Here is a 20,842-nt window from a genome sequence, read left to right on the forward strand (position 1 = left end):
TAAGGGTCATAATGGCATACTTTTTTTAAAAAAAGAAACAATAGTGATAACCTCAATTTCCAATAAATATGTGTTCATTTTGTAAGAAAAAAATTGTATATGTAGGAAGTGCTTTACAAACATATGACTGGAACACATGACTGATTGCTTCTCATATGTATTAGTCTTTTTGTTTTAAATATGTGTTCATGTATAAAGTGAAGACTGTTTCTCCCAAGGCAGAAATTTTTATTATCCATTTTTCTGCTTGTTTTAAGAATGCCTGCCTCAGTGTGTCGTTCAAAAGGGCATTCACATTGTATTTTTTAAAACCTAAGAGGTAAGATAAAGATGATAAAACAAAGCTTTCATATAAAATTGAATAATTTTGCAGTAGGCTTATAATTTTGATACTGGTCAAAAAAGACACAATTCATCTGTTCATCTTGAAATGATTTTGCAAATTAAGTAGAAATTAAAAGATTCAATATTTTTCAGGCTTGGAAGTGCTAAGCGATGACCCTGATCTAGTGAAGGTGGTTGAATCTTTAACTTGTGGGAAGATCTTTGCAGTGGAAATACTTGACAAAGCTGATATTCCACTTGTTGTTCTGTATGATACCTCAGGAGAAGATGATATCAATATCAATGCCTCCTGCTTGAAGGCTATATGTGACAAGTCACTAGAGGTTCACCTGCAGGTACCACTGTGATCACTGTTGCTTGTTACACATACTGCATAAGAGAAAATCACCAGAATATTATACATTTTAGGCTAACAATGGATTGAGACAGATTACATCTACATTGAGGGGGAAAAATGTAGGCAGTGGGGCTGGAAAGGAAAAAAAAAGTACCAAAACATTCAGAGTAATTGTTTCTTAGGAATTGGATTTTTTATTTTCCAGTTCCTGCAGTGAGCATCTATTGATTTTATATGAGATTATTTTGTAAGATAATAAGGAAAAATAACATTAAAAAAGGGTCGATGAAGATGTTTATGGACCCCCCAAAATTGGGTCTATGAAGATGTTTATTACTTGCTTTAACATTTTATCAACTTTTTTTTAAATGTGAAGAACATAAATGTCCCCAAAGAAGGAAGACTTTAAATTAAATTATAGAATATCTACTCAAGAGAATAGGATGAGATGTTAAAAATAGTCATTTTAAAGACTTCATAGAAACAGTGGGAAAACTTGTTTTAATAAGTAAAATGACTGTGAATGTCTTTATTCACATTTATTGTGGTTTGACTAAAAATGGGTAAAATTAAATATTTATTTTGATTATGATTTTTAAAAATTACTCAAATTCATGTGGCCTGTGGACATAGGTTAGAAAGTAGGCTGATGGATTTGATTTTGTGAGAGTTTATTTTAACTTCTGTTAATGTTGCAAAACATGGTTTATGTAATTCTTTTTCTAAGTAAATTGGGAGAAAATAAACCAACGTTAAAGATATTCCTAGCCTTTCAGACAATGGAATGTGGGAATGTATGCACAATGTCTATTTTGTGCTTGACACAAATGATATTAGCTATTTCTTTTAAAAAGAGAATAATTCAAATTAGTTTTGTACATTTAAGCTATAAATTGCATCTCATCTTACATATACTCTATTATTTTAAAATGCAAAGACTTACAATGGGATGTTTAGGTAGATACCCTTTAGGTAGGTAAGAGCTGCATTCTCTTCTCAAGCATTCACAAGATGTCCTTTGTCTGTTATAGGTTGACGCCATGTACACAAATGTCAAAGTGACTAATATTTGCTCTGATGGGACACTCTACTGCCAGGTGCCTTGTAAGGGTCTGAACAAGCTCAGTGACCTTCTACATAAAATAGAAGACTACTTCCATTGCAAGGTATTATAGCAGAACTTCTTCTACCTCTAAAATTAGCCCTAAAATTACAAGCAAGAGTAATTTACTAAATGGTGTAAATATGAAGAATTTTTTAGTAGTCTGAAATGGAATCTCTAGAATAGTAGAGAGCTCCAGATTTCAGAGCTTTAAAAGAAGAACACAACACTGGTTTCTGCTGGTTTCTGGTATCTTCTGTAAAATGAAGATAGCAGTAGTGTCTATCCTAGGATTGTCCTGAGGACACTGTGCCTGGCATATAGTAAGTGCTCAGCAATCGGTAGATGTGTTATTTATAACATGCAGTTGATGATCCCCCAGTGCAGCTGCCTGTGACTGTCTGCTAGAGCCAGCTGACTCTTCTGCCTCAGGCAAGGAAAAACCTTAGAATTTAGAAGGAGAATAAAACTTTCTCCCTTAATTCTGCCTTCATCTTTCTCCGCAGACATCACTCCTTGAGCTCTTATGGACCCTGAGAACCTGCCACCTTATAAATGGGGTTCTGCGGTTCAAATTGTATTAATAAACTTCTTATCCCTTAATTCTAGTATTTCTGAATCAAGCTCTATAGAGGTTTTGTTGTGTTTTAAGTTTCTAAAAAGGTTTCCTTACCTCCATTAGGACATTGTGATTGTATTTCAGAATATGCTATGGTTTTCAAATCACTAAGCCCTACTGCCACTTCTGCCCTTATCCCCTCATTCCTGGAAGTGAACCCTTCCCTCTAACTCACAAAGCACATCAGGCACCTCAGGGCATTTATGTTTAGGTTTGTATTTTAGTTATTTGGGTACTTAGTTGTCTTTGTAGAGTGTATGGTTCTTGAGAGCATAGACTATGCCTTACCAGTTTTCTGCATCCCTTACAGTACCTAATCTAGTGTCTTATGTAGAATATGTATGCCAAAATATGCACTGAATCAGGTTAAACCTGCACTTAAAGTACAGTCTGGAATTGAGACATTCCTGTAGCTTGATCTTGTTCTGTGTTACAGAGGTTTAATTTTAAGTCTACCTTGGAAAAATCTGAAACCCCCTAGATTGGCTGATACGAAACCACCCAGCTTGGCTGACTCCAGAGACTCATTTGTATAAATGTTGTCCTTATAACCTATGGTGGTGAAAAGGACTCAATATTTCCTACTGCATTTGTGACCTAAGTGAGACAGTGCCTTTGGGGAGAGTAGAAACACACACCCTGAACAGAAAGAGACCATGGACAGGTACCCCCAACTTCAAACTATAGCAGAAGAGGAAAACGAGACCTCATCTTTATAGCTGTGATTTGTTGATATTTAACCAGCACTGACATACATATTCACGTTGACAACATTTCTCTTGTTTTGGAATTAAAATGTTATCTGTGCATCTAAATGTGAAGAGATGAAAAGAATAGGCCTTACAAATGACTAGCACAACCTCCTCACTTTTCATCCATGTTGCTCTCCTTTTTGTCAGGTTCAACACCTCTCTTCTTGTGTAATTGATGGAGCCAGTGCCTAAACGAATCATAATGATCTCCATGCTAATGTTTTTAGACGTTTTAACAATGCTGTCTTATGAGCCATGTGCATGTAGGGAGAGTAAACTACTGATGTCAACAAATGTATGAGTAACAAGTCAAAAGTTTTGTAACCCTGTGTATTTGCTGCATCCATTGCAGTGCACTCCCTGTGGGGAAAGGGCTCACAAGAAGTCTGATTACATATGGGTTAAGTCTGCCAGTGCCACAGTGATCTGTTTTTCTAATGGTGTAGCAATATGCTATTTGCTAAGAGTAATAAGAGTATCATGCATTTCTGTTTTGTAGCACATGACCTCCGAGTGCTTTGTTTCATTACCCTTCTGTGGGAAAATCTGCCTCTTCCATTGCAAAGGAAAATGGTTACGAGTAGAGGTAAAAATCAGTCACTTGGCTTTTTAATCTTAACTTATTGTGAAATATTTCAAATATACATGTAGGTTTTTTTTTTTATAATGGAATAAACAGTCACAGATTCATCATCAGTTTGAAATAAAACATGACCAGTATGGTTGAAGTTTTCTGATTGAAGTTATGGTCAAAGTTTACATCTCCTTGCTCCTGCCTCCACTCCCAGTTTTATTTATTTATTTTTTTCTCATTCTTACTTGTTTATATTATTATTGCATTTGTACCTATAGACACACTTTTATTATATGTTTTTAATGTTTAGATAGTGGAAATATATTAATGAATATGTGTATAGAATATAAAAGTAAATGAATAAGTATAAATGAATAAATATTTTCAAAGTTTAAGTAGTAAGATGTATTGGTCATGCTTTTTCATGATGTTTGTGAGATTCATTCGTGTTGATGTGTGCAGCTCTAGTTCATCTATTTTTACTGCTGTATGATTCAGCAGTATAAATATGCAGCATTATTACTCCATCTTCCTGACGATGGATATGTAGATTGTTCCTAATTTTGTGAACCTTCCTTTCCATGTCTTCCAGAGTACATAGATAGGAATGGAGTTTCTAGGTATTGGGAATGCATATCTTTAATTTTACTACATCTTGCTTAGTTGTTCTTCAAATTTGCTCTTCCATTGAGAGTATATCCCTTTAAGAACTGTGGCTTCGTGGGGCAATCTCAGATCGTCCCTCCCTCCTGCCAGGATCTAAGGCCATGTCTCCTGCCCAGGACAATTTTGGCTTTAATGTTCAGTACTCTTCTATTTCTAATCACTAACAATTGTCATATTTTCTTGCAAGCTCAGTTATTAACTTGAAAGGAGGTTTGTTATGGTGTATCTTGTGTTTCTATATGTTTTTTAAAAGGCAGGTTTTGGATTTTTGTGGTTGATTTTCCTCCCTCCCTCCATCTAGTTTGAGGTGGATCACACCTGTAATCTCAGCACTTTGGGAGGCCAAGGCAGGAGGATCACTTGATGTCAGGAGTTTGAGACCAGCCTTGGCAAAGTAGTGAGATACTATCTCTACAAAACCAAAAAAATAAAAATAAATAAAAAATAAAACAAAAGCCTTAAAAAAAATTAAGAAAAAAAATTGGCTTTTTTTTTTCCTTTTTTTTTCCCTTTGATGCAGAGGTTCTTAACCTAGGTGCAAGGACCTCTGTTTTCAGCGGGTCCCTCAACCCTCCTGGAATTGTTGCAAATTGTGTGTGTGCTTGTATTATATATTTTAGGGGAAATATATGCATAATTTTTATAACATTCTCAACCCCCACAAGATAAGAATCATTGCTTTATTGAATTTTTAAATGCTACACAGCAACATTTTGATAACTTAATTGTATTGATTTTTTTTCATTATCTAAATAAAATGGTTCTGTCTACTTTAATAAAAGTAGCAGTTTTGAAGTAATTACTGCTATTAATGTGAATGTATGTCAGAAGGCTGAAATCTTGGGTCATATGACCAAAGGTTATATGCCTAGGTATAAACTTCAAAAACATGACTCATTGAAAAGATCATGGCATTCTTCAGATCTTAAAGCTCTGTGTTATTTAGTTTAAAATGTATAAATGTACGAATACTAATTTTTTTAACTTTTTATTTTGAAATAATTTTACTGTCGCAAAAATAGCACAAAGAGGTCTTGTTGGGCTTTTGCCATCTGCAAATGTTAACATCTATATAACCACTGCATAATTATCAAATTCAGGAAATTGACACAATACAAAACCATTAGTTAATCCACAGAACTTAAATTTCCTGAATTGTCCCACAAAGTCCTTTTTCTGGTCCAGCGTCCAATCCCAGATCCTACATTGCCTTTAGTTGGCGCGCCTTCTTAGTATCCTCCAGCCTGGCAGTTACTCAGTTTTTCTTTTGCTGTTCCTGCCTTTGAAGAATAGCACTGTTTTTTAAAGTATCTCACAATTTGAGTATCTTCATGTTTAAATTTAGGTTATTCATTTTTGCAAAAAGAAGCCTTCTCAGTGTATGTCCAAATACTTTAGATAAATGCCTAGTATTATTTTTATTATTATCAAATTATGTATTGTATGCCTTCAAAATAGACAAAAGGTTTGAGTACGTATTCTCGTAGTGATGTATGGAAAGTCAGGGAAGAAAAAGTAGTGAAAAGCAGACCCCGTATTTAATTATGTATTTATTCCTGATAGTTATGCAAATAATTGCAAAGGTAATCATTGCTTTGACCTCAAAACAATAGTTTTTCCCTTATATTTTAATATTTTGGAGAACAGACTGTATCTTATAATCAGCAACATATAATAATGTATCAAATAATTTTATAATAAGTCATGTCCCAGAATTGGAGACATAATAAATATATTTTACTGTTTATTATCAGTTTGCTGATTAGATTAACGCGATGTTGAAAGCAATTCTACTCTAAAAGAATATTTAGTAGGCCAGGTGTGATGGCTTATGCCTATAATCCCAGCACTTTGGAAGGCTGAGATGCGTGGATCATTTGGGGTCAGGAGTTTGAGACCAGCCTGGCCAACATGGTGAAACCCCACCATGTCTCTACTAAAAATACAAAAAAATCAGCTGGGTGTGGTGACAGAAACCTGTAATCCCAGCTACTCGGGAGGCTGAGGCAGGAGAATAGCTTGAACTCAGCAGGTGGAGGTTTCAGCGAGCTGAGATCGTGCCACTGCACTCCAGCCTGGGCAACAGAGTGACACTCCATCTCCATCTCAAAAAAAAAAAAAAAAAAGAATAGTAAATAAATACATTTTAAATTAAGGGCAAATTTTAACACTGATAGTCTGTTGCTTTTAATATGCAGTTCAGGATTGTACAAAATGTAATTGCACAGAAGCATTTTGGTCTTTTGAATATGCTCATAAATTAGCCAACACTTATCTCATTTCAGATCACAAACGTTCACAGCAGTCGGGCTCTTGATGTTCAGTTCCTGGACTCTGGCACTGTGACATCTGTAAAAGTGTCAGAGCTCAGGGAAATTCCACCTCGGTTTCTACAAGAAATGATTGCAATACCACCTCAGGTACAATGTTGCCAGCCTGGGAGATTTGCTGGAACAGATTTGGATGTGTTCATAATCTTATTGTAAGATGCCTTCTCAGTTTTGATCTCATTAGTTAGTTTTTAAGAACATTGGAAGTTTTCCAAATGTGATTGTCTACTGGTTTTCAGAAGTAAAATGTGGCTGACTTAGACAAGAAGACCAGTCATATTTACAGTGTTGCTTGAGAAATGTTTGTTTTCAGAAACATCCAGTCAGTAAGCTGTGTTGTCCAGTTACGGGTTCCATTTTGAAATTAGATGCCAGTACCAACTTCTACACAGTTGCAGGATATTGTGTATAAATGTGTATTTTTAGAGTTTATAGTTTATTAGGTAACCATTTTCTTTGGAAATCTGTTTAGACACATTTTCTCAGTGTTTTCCCCCCATACATTTTAATTAAAAGATTAACTTCAGCTGATTATTTCCTTATTTGTGAATGTTCAGATCATAAGGATTTTGAATATTTTGAATTGTTTAGAACTACTCATTACCTTTAGGAGAAGTAGAGGATTTGTGCAGAAATTAATATCTTTAAAAAATAGAACTATTCAGCATTCTACAACTTCAAAATGCCCATTTACTAATATTTTCAAGAAGACATCTTTTGCCATCAAACCCAGTGAATAAAACATTGTTCATAATTAGCATGGCTTTTGACATGTCTCTCCCTCCCATCACCATTGCTTTTTCTAGCCATGACTATTACAGAGAAGCTTTTTTCAAAATCATTTTACTGTCTGTTGCTCAGCCATAATTCTGGAAATTGATAGACCTTTAAGTGTTAGTCTGACTTAATAATACCACTTACTGGAACAACCATGCAGGGCCAGCCTTACCTAGAAAGGATCCCCTGGGCTGGAGGGCACTTGGGAATCTGTCCCACCACTCTGACTATCCAAAAGTCCACAACAGTACCACTTATATGCTACAGCATTAACAATCACTAAACTTTTTCTTTCATAAACTTATCTAGGTTTATTATCTGACAGATATGAAGACTGCTGGTTGAGAAAACTTTAAAAGCCAGCTAGCCCAAGCCTCTGGCTCACAGCATCTCCCCAAGATCATAGTACCAAACCAATGGATTGTCAGCCAAAGCCAACCCTTAAATATTGAGTTTTGGCTCTTGGCTCTTACAGTATTTTAAAAATGTGAATTGGTTGCCAGGATTTTAAAATTAGAAAATTTCACACAAAAAATTCCTACTTGTAGCTTTTCTCTTGACAAATTGGAAAATCTGACGCTGCTACGCACTCGTCTTTGTGGGGCAGTGCTCCTTGGGAGTGTGGAGACTTCTGTGCTGGCCCCATCGGGCCTGCCCCACTCCCTCATTGCCTGCCCAGCAGATATCCAAGTGTGCTGCCTCTGCTTTAAATGACCTCCTCTCCACCCAGAACAGAGTGAGAGGCTTACATCCCTTGAGGGAGAAAGGCAGGAAGAGGGGAAGGGGCTCAGAGAAGAAAAGGAATCCTGGAACTGGGTTTCGTCCCTTTCACAAAATTGCTTTTGTCTGTTCGAGTTTGCTTGAAGCTGAAGGAAATCCCTGAGTTCACCTTTTAGCCTCTGCTGTTCTACAGATGCTTATATAGTGGCGGTAGGAGCTAAAAAGCACTGGGGAAAAGGAGGCTTTTAGGGACCTGTGGATTTCAGTTCTTCTCACCCTCCTTAATTCTCATTACAACCTCCTTCAAAAGGCAAGCAAATGTGCCTGGTACCCATGAGGTACTCAGGAAATGCTGAATGAAGCAACAGAAGTCAGATTTCCTCCAAATGACATTTTTTTTTTTTAAGTTGGGCTAGAGGGTAGACTTTGATAAAAGTCCCAACCCTGTCTTTGCAACTTCAGTATCTTATACAGTCTTTCTGAGTCTATTTCGCCATCTGTGAATTGGGACTGCAACATGCGGAAGTATTGTACAGTGTGAAGTATATGGAGTGCTGGGGGTTAGCCCTGGCTCATATAGGAGTAAAGACAATGGTATTTATAGAAATAGAGTTGGGAGCATAGCAGATCCTCAAACCAGGAATTGTGATTGTCATTATTAGATGTTGCTTGCTGTATATCTCGGTAACATTTGATTTGTAGGAAAATGATATTAACATTACTCATAACTAGGTATTTTAGCATGGTGTATTCACTGTTTTATCATATTTTCTTTCCAGGCCATTAAGTGCTGTTTAGCAGATCTTCCACAATCTATTGGCATGTGGACACCAGATGCCGTGCTTTGGTTAAGAGATTCTGTTTTGAATTGCTCGGACTGTAGCATTAAGGTTAGTTAGTTATCTTACTAGGCCTGATAGATTTAGAGAGGGAGCTGGCAGCCATCAGGGTTCATTTAGTTTTTGTGAAGGAATTTTATCTCACTGTAAAATGGATGCTTCCACATCTAACACATTTTTTATATTCAGGACTGGCTACATGTGTAGCTGTAAGATATTTTATGGTTTAATTCTTTTTTTATTTAAGAAGTTATCCTATGTCTCCAGTATTATTTTTAAACCCTTCTTATACTTTTTTCCATTATTAATATACCAGAGCTGGTTCTCCACTTGTATTTTGCTTCATGATAAGGAATTAAGTCTTCAACAAAGGGACCAAATATCTCTTGATAAATGTTTCTGAAGATCGTTTAAATAAACCCTTTATTTCTTTTTCATTCATAAAATAGAATATAAACAAATCATTTGTTTGTAATTGTGGTGTTTAGCCTCTTTTTCTTAGTTTATTTAATCTGCTGCACTTATTTCACTATCTCTTGTTTCTTTTTCTGTACTTCTGCGTCTTTAAATCAGAAACATTGTTCATATTTCAAAGAATACAAACTTAAGAAGATACTTTTTTTCTCTGTTAACTGATGAAAATTGCATTATTGTTTTATATAAACATTTAAAATGAAATGTCCTTGAAAAATACCTTCATGGAGACCTCCGAATTATTCTAGCTAGCACTGATTTTTCTGTCTTTGTATTCCTCTGGGGTTTATTGTGTACAATTACATGTTTATGTACTATGTCATATTCTTCAGTTGTCACATAATACTGTTTTTTTCAGCTACTCTTTATGTTCCTAAAGCCAGAATATTGGATGGTTACTCAATACAAATACTTTTTGCTAATTTTAAAAATTGTACTTCTGTATCATAAATATCAAAATGGATTTGCAGTCAGTATTTGATTAGTACTTCAGAGGATGAATTTAATAGAGTCATCTTGTTGGAAAAAAACATTTAAGTAAATTACTATAGAGGGGTTGCCTTGCTTTTATCTCCCTCTGTCCAGGCCTATGTTCCTGCCTTTCATTTCTATCCCTATTTGGTGAAAGATAGATGTGGCTGGAAGTATCTTATTTTTATCATTCCTAAGATAAACCAGCGTTGCTGATGAGAATAGCCAACAGTCACCTAGCCCCTTGGGACACACAGCAATACAGTCCCAATTATTAATGTATGGTATTTCCATACAAACACCCCTGAGGCAGAAAGAATTAAGGTGGTTAGGTAGTCAAAAGCTCTCCTGGGCAACAAGTGTAAAACTAATTTTGACCCATTCTGTGAAGCCCGCTTCTTCTTCTCCCCAGGTCCCTCTCCTCCCATGTAATTGGAGATGGGGAAAGGGGAGAGGATACATACTAGGGTCAGACAAAGAATTTGAAAGAGAGTTGCTTACAGATATGGTGGATATCAGGGCTTTTTCCTTCCCTTCCCAGTCTTGAGGATAAATCATTTTGCCATCATTGTGATTGTTTTTTATGATTGATGCTGGGTGTTGAGTACATGGGGGTTTCATCGTACTTATAATTTCTACTTTAAGTGTTTTGAAATGTCATTAATTTAAACTATTTTAATCATGATATATAGAATCCCTTTCTTTCAATGATAATGACCTATAGCAAGTTACAGTTTTCTCAGAGTTTTTAAAGATTAGGAAATTTTTTATTTCCATAAGGTTACACTATTTCCTAGACTATTTTGACTTAGAGCCCATTCATTGCCAAGCTGTGATAATTTATCTTTCCTGAAATAAAATGGATTTTAGCAAGTTTTTTGGCAAAATACTGTGTTTTAATGATTAAGGTTACTATAACTGCCTCTAAAAATTTAATGTGAACTTGTATTTCTTATATTGTTTTTGTATTTTCCAAAGGTTACAAAAGTGGATGAAACCAGAGGGATTGCACATGTTTATTTATTTACCCCTAAGAACTTCCCTGATCCTCATCGCAGTATTAATCGCCAGATTACAAATGCAGACTTGTGGAAGCATCAGAAGGATGTGTTTTTGAGTGCCATATCCAGTGGAGCTGGCTCTCCCGACAGCAAAAATGGCAACGTGCCTGTGTCAGGCAACACTGGAGAGAATTTCAGAAAGAACCTCACAGATGTCATCAAAAAGTCCATGGTAGACCACACCGGCTCTTTCTCCACGGAGGAACTACCACCTCCTGTCCTCTTGTCAAAGCCAGGGGAACACATGGATGTGTACGTGCCTGTGGCCTGTCACCCAGGCTACTTCGTCATCCAGCCTTGGCAGGAGATACATAAATTGGAAGTTCTGATGGAAGAGATGATTCTATATTACAGCGTGTCTGAAGAACGCCACATAGCGGTAGAAAAAGACCAAGTATATGCTGCAAAAGTGGAAAATAAGTAGGTCCTTGGACAAAGCATTTTATTCTACTCCTAAGAAAAATGTATAAAATGATGCCAGTCTTCATCTTGTCAGGGGGACTTTGAACTGTACTAATGGGAATTTTGAATATGAAACAAACTCAGTAATTTTTGCAGTTTTCTAATATTGAAAACAATGTCATTTATCAAAAATATATTGGCCATATTCCTGTTAAAACCCATTATATAACTAAAATGAAAGTTTAAATTTCTTTTCTATTTTTATATTAGGAAAATATTTTTATTTAGAAAATAACCAGGGTTTTTTATTTGATGACTTTTTATTTTAAAAATAAAAAAATATTGTGGAATATTTTAAAAATACAAAAAAAGCATAAGAAATTAAAATCAACCACCCACACATAATACTTGTTAAACTACTTATGTATTTCCTCTAATTTTATATGTGCATATTTATGTAGTTGGTATATTATTAGTCTATATAACTTTATACCTGCTTTTTCACCTAACATTATGCTGTGAACATTTTTCCATGTGATAAAATTTCTTCAGGAATCCTTATAGTAGCTATTTTAATGATGACATACAGAATTTCTTTCTCCCAATGAAATCATAATTTACTTACCATTTTATTTTGTTATGTAAGGTTTTTTCTCCTGTATTTTTCACTATTATAATAGTGAACATAAATCTTTGCATTCTGATTATTTATTTGTGGGATAGATTTCTAGAACCAAAATCACTTGTTGGAAGATGGCAAGACTCTTGCTTTATGTTGTCAGCTGCATCCTGGCATCTTTGCCATCTTTCATCATGAGCAACAATGCTTATTTCACTACTGTTTGGCCTTGGGGTTGTGAGAACATACTTTCTCTTACATTTCTTTAGCACTTCAGTCTTTTTAAAAATATTTTCACTTTTGAGTCCACAACTCCCTCCCCAAAGCCCTTCAGGATATGCTGGTTTCATCCAAGTGAAGCCCAGACACCCCACTCTCCACTCAGGCCATGAAGCTTTGGGAAATGACACAATGCCCTGTCCTCTTTCTTTGCCAGCTTGCTCAGGAGAAATGCACAAGCATATTTGTTGATGCTGAACTCAAAAAACAGTCCCCCCCCCAACACACACACCCCAAAACTCAGTTTAAAAGGTCAAACTGCTTATTTTTCATATGAAGTGTTTTCTTTCTTAAGACAGCAAACATAGGCATATATAAAATTTTGTCATTTTCATGGGAGAAAAAGCCTGACTTTCAACTCTCAAAAGTGAAGGGTATAATAGCTCTCATTTTGAAAAAACATACAACTTGTATGCCATAAGCTTTTCATTTTTTAAAAAAACATTTTTACTGTTGTCTTATTTATAACTGCAAGCATAAATGAGTCTAATTTAGTTTGCATAGGTTGCCTTAATCAGAACTCTTTGTAAGATAATTCAGTCACCATTAAAAACCAAACTAATGTCATCATTTTCTGGGGGGCAGATTAACGATGATTAAAGATGAGGAGTTCTACCTGGGAGGAAAGGGGTTGTGTAGGAAGGAGAACACAAACTGGAGATATACGGTATTGGCCTTCACACTCCCCATTCTGCCCTCCATGGCTTTCAACCATTCTGCCCTGGGACTCTTGGACTTAAGTTAATTTGTCCCAGATAATCAAGGGATGTTTTGTATATAAAAACAGATAATCTGATTTTTAATTTCATGAACTGAATCAATATAAAATGTTTAGAGCTTCTGCCTTTCTTAAGACTCAGGACTATATACTAAACCTTGTTCCCAACTGGGGTAAATTAAGACTTAGGAATTTTATATACGTATTTTTATTACAGTGGTTTCCAAATCTATCTTGGCATAGGAATAACTTGGAAAACGTATTAAAAATGCAGATTCTTCTTCCTTACCCCAGGCATTCTGAATCACACTCTCTGCAGGTGGAGCTCCAGAATTTGTTTTTAACAAATTACAGGTGATGCCAGTACTGAAATTTAGTTATCTAGTCAAAACTGAAGCCTTTACTTAAGCTATTAGTTTTGAAAGTTGAAAACTAAGTCTATACCACCTATTATAGACTGAAAACACAGACCACCACCAATTTGCCCTGTACAATTTTAAGATGATGCTCTTGGTGGAAACCAAGTGTATCTCGTTTTGTACTTACACAGATTAGCAACCTATACTGAAAATATGTCCACATGTGAAAATTTCTCTTCCGTTTGGTCTGAAGTTTTTATTATAGTAGCTTGTCTTCATTTCAATAATAATGATGATAACTATCCTTTGCCGAGTGCCTATTATTAGCCAAGTAATGTCCTAGGCACTGTCCATATTTTATTTCTGTAAGTGAATTTACATTAAATATTAAACAGATGACACAACTGGAAAATGGCCCAGATGGGATTCCAGTTCAGGTCTGTTTGGCCCCCAACGCTCATGTACATATTATGTATCCTTTCTGTGTCCCAGTTGTCTGTGGGACTCATGGAATGTTGCTTGCTGCACTTTGAGCCTGTCTGAAGGTTCCTGGAGTTCCCTCAGAAACCCCCAGTCACAGTGTCGAAAGCTGACCTTTTGGTTCGGGCGTTTCTTTGTAGTTCATCCTATAGCAGTTGCATAGGTTTCCTATACGAGGTGTTTATGGGCTGGAGAATTGGTCCATTCCCGCCAGCCCCAGTCCAGCAGTGTGTTGCAGTACAGGGCTTGCTGTTCTGGTGGGCTTCTGGCTTCTGGCTGGTAAACCTGTTCCAGAGACTGACCATGCCACCTGAACTAGAGTCCAATTTACACCATTCAGCAGCAGAGACCACCTCCATAGACACTTTTCTTTTAGCTGTTATGAACAATCTTCCTTTCCTTCATGTAATAATACTTTTTAATCATGTATTTGAGACTAAAGGACTTTAAAATGATCTTTCATATATTAACCTTGAAGTCCAGGCTTTTCTCATTTTTTTGATGTTGATGTAGGTTCAGTGGGGATAAGTAGATTCACGTGGATTTGCTTCTGGTGCCTTGAGCTCCAGATCTGAAGCAATTCTCCACTTCCCTCATATTCTTTTGCCTTTTCCAGGTTCTTTATTTTAGGCGGTGGGTTGAATCTTGTGTTTTGTTCTCTTTTTAATGTCTTTGTCATAATTAAAATTGCAAACTTTTTTCTCCAAAACTTATTTGATCTGCCCCCAGCCTGCCTTCCTAGTCTGACTTCTCTTCCATTTTTCCATGCATTCCCCTCTCTAACTATACTGGAAGGTTTGCTCTGCTCCAGAACACCATGCCCTCTCCAGTCCTCTGTGCTTTTCTTCTCAAGCATTTCTTCAGCCCCAGCTGGTCCTGCTTGCCTCTCTTTCTTTCCATCTTTCAAACATGTACCATATCCAGACATGTGAGCATGTTCTGTCCACCCTCCTTCAGTGAAGGGATCCCCTGGCTTTGTCCTGATCATCTTCCATGGTGTTTGTTTCATTCCACTTAATGATGGTTGGCAATTTATGTGTGTGTTTCCATCACTAACTCCATGAGGCCCATAAAAGTCTCTTGAATGAGTAAATTCTATCAAATAAGACAGTGGCAAAGCAGAGAAGAGTAACCTTTGGAAAAAGAAGCAGGAAATGTGTTTAAAACTTTTTATGACAATACAGTTTTTTCATAACCATGATTTGCATTAATTTTTCTTTTTATCATAAAATATTTCTTGCCCTTAAAGGAGATATTTATGTGTTTTATCTTCCTTTTTAATCTAATGTACATCTAGGTGGCACAGGGTGCTTTTAAAAGGAATCCTGACCAATGGACTGGTATCTGTGTATGAGCTGGATTATGGCAAACACGAATTAGTCAACATAAGAAAAGTACAGCCCCTAGTGGACATGTTCCGAAAGCTGCCCTTCCAAGCAGTCACAGCTCAACTTGCAGGTAATTTCTGTGGAATCTGAACTCAAGCTGCAACAATGCAATATTGTCATTTTGTCCTGGGTACTTAGCAAGTACTGACTCATTGGCCTCTTGAGTTTGGGTATGTTGGATTTTTGCTTTTTTGCACTAACAATATTGCAACTGTAATGGAAATAATTTCAATGATATGTTACAGTCATGCTCCATCATATCTGCTGTTTCTATTTTCCTTACTCCTGTCTCTGGTTTCAAGCATATTTCTAAAGCTGTAATCTTAGTACAGGCATAATATTGCATTCTGCTTTTCTTCATCTAGTATTGTTTTCTAATGAGTTTCTGGGTGGTTTTATGGTTTTCCTACCTATTTTTTTAATGGATGCAAAATATTCTGTTTAATCAATACTTCCCTATTGTTGAACATTTTTACTGTAATATCAAGAAAAACCCTGTATCTTTATACTAGCTAAAACAAACCAAAAAAATGGAAATAACCTATTATAATAACCAATAGGAGGATCATACTTTATTATTATTGCATAAATTATAATACATCTACATAATAGAGTATTACACAATCTTAAAACATTCCTGGGTCATGGAATATATGACCATCTTCTGACCAAGGGAGTTTGCAGTTTGCAACACAACTAACAAGCATACAAGTGAGCAATTTCACTACATTCACATCAGCCTCTTATCATTAAAATGTAAGAAGCCAATTTAATAGGTGTACAATGATACCTCTTTGTAATGTTGTCTAATGAGACTTCCCTTTTATCTTTTGTGAAAGCAGTACAATGTTGGTGGCTCCCCTGTGAACCCCTACCATTATGTAGCATTAGCAGAGGGTTTTGAGGACAAAAGAGCTGAAGCGTGACCCCCTGATCCCTTTGCTGCTGCCCACAGTCCTTAGCACCTTGCCCCATATGTGGAACACAGTGTCAGAAATTGATGAGCTTTTATTGTAAGGCTATATATTGTCTTATTTTGAAATATTTGCCAGCTTCTCTGTGTCTTCCTACTAGAATTCAAAGGAAATTCCCATGGTAATTGGATTTAAAGCAAAAATAACACTTTTATGTAGCATGGCCACCAGTTAGTCTGCTTTAGACTCAAGCTTTCTTCTTCAGATTTAATGTTTTGGGTTTTTTTTTTTTTTCACTGTCTAATGTTCAGGTTTTGCTACAACATGTTTTGTTAAATGTGACAGTTATACTCCCCCAGAGAAGGCTTCTCTGTGAAGAATGAGTACATGGTACCATCATCCGCATCACCAGCAGTGTGGCTAAGAGTTATTTGTACTTGTGGTATTCTAGGCGCTCTACCACTTTACTGGTAGATCTACTGGTAGATCTTGTTTAATATATGCATTCAGTGCTACAAATTTCCCTCTAAGTACAGCTTTTGCTGCATCCCACAAACTTTGATGTGCTATATTTTCATTTAGCTCAAAATGCTTTTTCTCTTGAAATGTATCCTTTGACCCATGTGTTTAGAATTATGCTTAATCTCTACATATTTGGTGATTTACCAGATATCTTTCTGTTACTGATTTCTGATTAATTTCATTGTAGTCTGAGAGAAAACATTGTATTATTTTTAAATTGTTAGTGTGTGTTTTATTCCCAAAATGTGGCCTATCTTGGTGAATGTTCCATGTGAGCTCGAGAAAAGTGTATAATCTGCGGTTTTGGGGAAGTAGTCTGTAGATGTCAATTACATCCAGTTGATTTATGGTGCTGTTGAGTTCAACTATGTCCTTATTTTTATGCCTTCTGGATCTATCCATTTCTGATAAAGGGGTGTTAAAATCTCTACCTGTGAGAGTGGATTCTTTCATTTCTCCTTGCATATTTATCAGTTTTGCCTCATGTATTTTGATGCTCTTTGATGCTCTTTTGTTAGGTGCATGTACATTAGAATTGGTATGTCTTCTAGGAAAATTGACCTCTCTACCATTATGTAATGCCCCTCTCTATCCCTGATGAACTTTCCTTGCTCTGAAGTAGGCTCTGTCTGAAATGAAATGAATATACCTAACTCCTGCTTTCTTTCAATTAGTGTTAGCATGCTATATCTTTCTCTATCCCTTTACTTTTACTTTCTATGTGTCTTTATATTTAAAGTGGTCTTGGCTGGGCGCGGTGGCTCACACCTGTAATCCCAGCACTTTGGGAGGCCGAGGCAGGTGGATCACGAGGTCAAGAGATCGAGACCATCCTGGTCAACATGGTGAAACCCTGTGTCTACTAAAAAAAAATACAAAAAATTAGCTGGGCATGGTGGTGCGTGCCTGTAATCCCAGCTACTCGGGAGGCTGAGGCAGGAGAATTGCCTGAACCCAGGAGGTGGAGGTTGCGGTGAGCCGAGATCGCGCCATTGCACTCCAGCCTGGGTTAACAAGTGTGAAACTCCATCTCAAAAAAAAATAAAAATAAAAAATAAAAATAAAGTGGTCTTGTAGATAATATATAGTTGGGTCTTATTTTTTTATTTACTCTGACAATCTCTGCCTTTTAATTGGTATATTTAGACTGTTGACATTTAAAGTGATTATTAATATAGTAGGATTAATATCTACCACATTTGTTACTGTTTTCTATTTGTTTTCCCATTCTTTGCTCTGATTTTTGTCTTCCACACTTTTTTTGCTTTTTGTGATTTTAATTGAACATTTTAAGCAATGCCACTTTCTCTCCTTTCTTAGGATATCAATTACACCTCTGTTTTTTCCTTTTCTTAGCGAGTGCCCTAGAGTTTGCCACATACAGTTAGAACTAATCCAAGTCCACTTTCATGTGACATTACACTGTTTCACAGACAGTGCAAGTACAGTATAATAACAAAATAATCTTAATTCCTTCCTCCAGGCCCCTGTTCATTGCATTCATTTACTTCACTCATATATAAGTGCATGTGCACACACACAGACACACACAGACACACACACACACACAAGCATACAGAAATACATTGTTGCTATTATTTTTAACAAACCCTAATAGATGAATTAAGAAAAAGAAATATCAAAGTTTTATTTTACCTTCACTTATTCCTTCTCTGATTTTCTTTATGTTGATCTAAATTTCTAACCTATATTATTTTCCTTCTCTAAAGAACTTCTTTAATATTTCTTCCAAGGTAGGTCTGTTGGCAACAAATTCCCCCAATTTTTGTTTGTCTGAGAGTCTGTATTTCTCATTCAGTTTTGAAGGATAACTTCATAAGGTACAGAACTCTAGCTGGTGGGTTGTTTTTTTTTGTCAACACTCTCTTCTTGCTGCATGATTTCTGAGAAGTCAGTTGCTTCTCTGAGAAGTCAGAACAAAGATTCTTATCTTTGTCTATGGATAAGGTGATTTTTTTCTTCTGACCTCTTTCAAGATTTTTGTTTATATTCGATTTTCTAAAGTTTGAATATGATATGCCTAGATTTATTTCGGGGTGGGGGGGGCATTTATCTTGCTTCTCTGAGCTTCCTGGATCTGTGGTTGGGTGTGTGACATTAATTTGGAGAAATTCTCAGTCATTATTGTTTCAAATATTTCTGTTCCTTTCTCTCCTTCTGGAATTCTCATTATGCATTTGTTACACCTTTTATAGTTGTCCCACAGATCTTGGATATTTTGTTCTGTTCTTTTTTTCAGTCTTTTTCTCTTTGCTTTTCAGTTTTGAAAGTTTGTGTTGTCATGTCCTTGAGTTCAGAGATCTTCCCTCGGCCATGTCCAGTCTACCAATAAGCCCAAGACATTCTCATTTTCTTTTGTAGTGTTTCTGACCTCTACCATTTCTTTTTTATTGTTTGTTAGAATTTCTGTCTTTCTGCTTCCCTTATCCATCTGCTCTTACATTTTGTCTGGTTTTCCATTAACACTGGTACCATATTAATCATAGCTGTTTTAAATTTCTGGTCTGGTCTGATATTTCCAGCATTCCTGCCAATTCTGACTCTGATTCTGATACGTGCTCAATCTCTTCAAACTGTTTGTTCCTGTCCTTATCATTTGTAGTTCTTTGTTGAAAGGCGGGCATGATGCACTGGGTAGAAGGAACTCTGGGTAAATAAGGGTTTTGTAATGTAGCAGCGGCAATGTGTGTCTAGGGTGTGGGGGATGTTCTATAGTCCTATGGATTAGGTCTCAGTCTTTTTTGTTGTTATTGTTGTTGGGAAGTGTGGAGGGATCAGTCTCAGTCTTTTGTTGAGCCTGTGCCCCTGGACTGGGAACTTTACCAGTGCTCCTTAGGGTTTTTTCCCTCAGCTTTGGTGGAGCAGGATGGCTACAGGGGAGTGGAGATGGGTATTTCCTTTCCCCCAGGAATGTTAAGCTCTATAAAATCCCAGCAGGTCAGGCCCTAGTAAAATAGTTTCTTCCAAGGACAGAGCTTGTTAAGAACAGAAAGCTCTGGTGTATTTCAAGATGTTCCTTTTCTCCTCCCCCATCTGGAACCATGAGGAGATTTCCCCCTAATATTTACTGTGAGTACCAGGTAGTACTTCTGGAGGTAAAACTCTCAAAAGTATGGGAGGCAAGGCCCTATGACTGGGTTCCCCTGGAGTTTTTAACTCTCAGACTTATTCACATGCACCCCCAGCAATTTGTCAATTACAGTTTAGGTCTCTCTCCTCCGGCTTCCAGGCCACTTCTCACTGGCTTCTGCTCCAGTACACTTTGACTCTCCATATCTACCTGTCTGTCTCTCTGGTTCTGGGGACAGTGAAGTGACCTGTGACCTCCCTTCTCTGATGGACCTAGGAATAGCTGTTGATTTTCTGTTTGTTCAGCTTTTTGTTTCTTGTTAGGAGGCAGTAGCAACTTCTAAGCTCTTTACTTGCCAGATTGGTAGGCAGAAGTTCTACCAGATGCTTTATTTCATTGAATTCTCCCCATGCTAGGAGGTTTAGGTACTGTTACTGTAACTATTATACACATCAGGGAATAGCAGCTTAGTGAAGTTAAATATCTTGTCCAAGATCCCACAGCCTTAAATTCAGCAATCTGCCTCTTCAGTGTGTGCCTTTCTTCACTGTATACTTCCTTCTTAATGAAAAGTGTGGTTGTTTAAGTCAAAAGGCTGAGATTCGAGTTATTTAACTTCTAAACCTACCCTATGATTTTTTATAAAATCACCACTAAATCCCTGCCTGCTTATGTGACTGAACTAATATGTGGATCAGATGAAAAAGTAAATGTGAATGAAATTGCCTCGTGAACTAAAACACATAGTGCAAATGCACGAAAGTTTCCTTGTATACTTACCTCTGAAACAGCATTGCTGTTGGGTCCCATCATGTCCTCAGTTCCTCTTCTAGGCTCACCTCTGCCAAGCCTTCTTTCTTCCTACTGACTTGCTCCTAAGTCACGAAATCTTCCTGGGCATCACATATCCACTTTGAAGGGAGGACCCCCATTTTATAATTAATTGAAGACATATGTACTGGAACTATTAAACTATATGTGGTGGAGAGTATGTGTCTCTTGG

At 36.6% G+C, this 20,842-nt stretch overlaps 1 protein-coding gene across 1 annotated transcript in view; it reads left to right on the forward strand.

Annotated features, from left to right (window-relative positions):
- The window catches only part of TDRD7 (tudor domain containing 7), an 84,574-nt gene that overhangs the window by 61,537 nt on the left and 2,195 nt on the right, over positions 1-20,842 (forward strand). The window contains exons 10-16 of the mRNA XM_003940065.4: positions 478-680; positions 1,714-1,848; positions 3,655-3,741; positions 6,681-6,815; positions 9,002-9,112; positions 10,985-11,487; positions 15,222-15,382. Coding sequence (XP_003940114.1) covers positions 478-680; positions 1,714-1,848; positions 3,655-3,741; positions 6,681-6,815; positions 9,002-9,112; positions 10,985-11,487; positions 15,222-15,382 — 1,335 coding nt within the window. The remainder of the gene's footprint in view (positions 1-477; positions 681-1,713; positions 1,849-3,654; positions 3,742-6,680; positions 6,816-9,001; positions 9,113-10,984; positions 11,488-15,221; positions 15,383-20,842) is intronic.

The sequence above is a fragment of the Saimiri boliviensis genome, chromosome 2, assembly GCF_048565385.1.
Source record: "Saimiri boliviensis isolate mSaiBol1 chromosome 2, mSaiBol1.pri, whole genome shotgun sequence".
Classification (NCBI taxonomy): Eukaryota; Metazoa; Chordata; class Mammalia; order Primates; family Cebidae; genus Saimiri; species Saimiri boliviensis.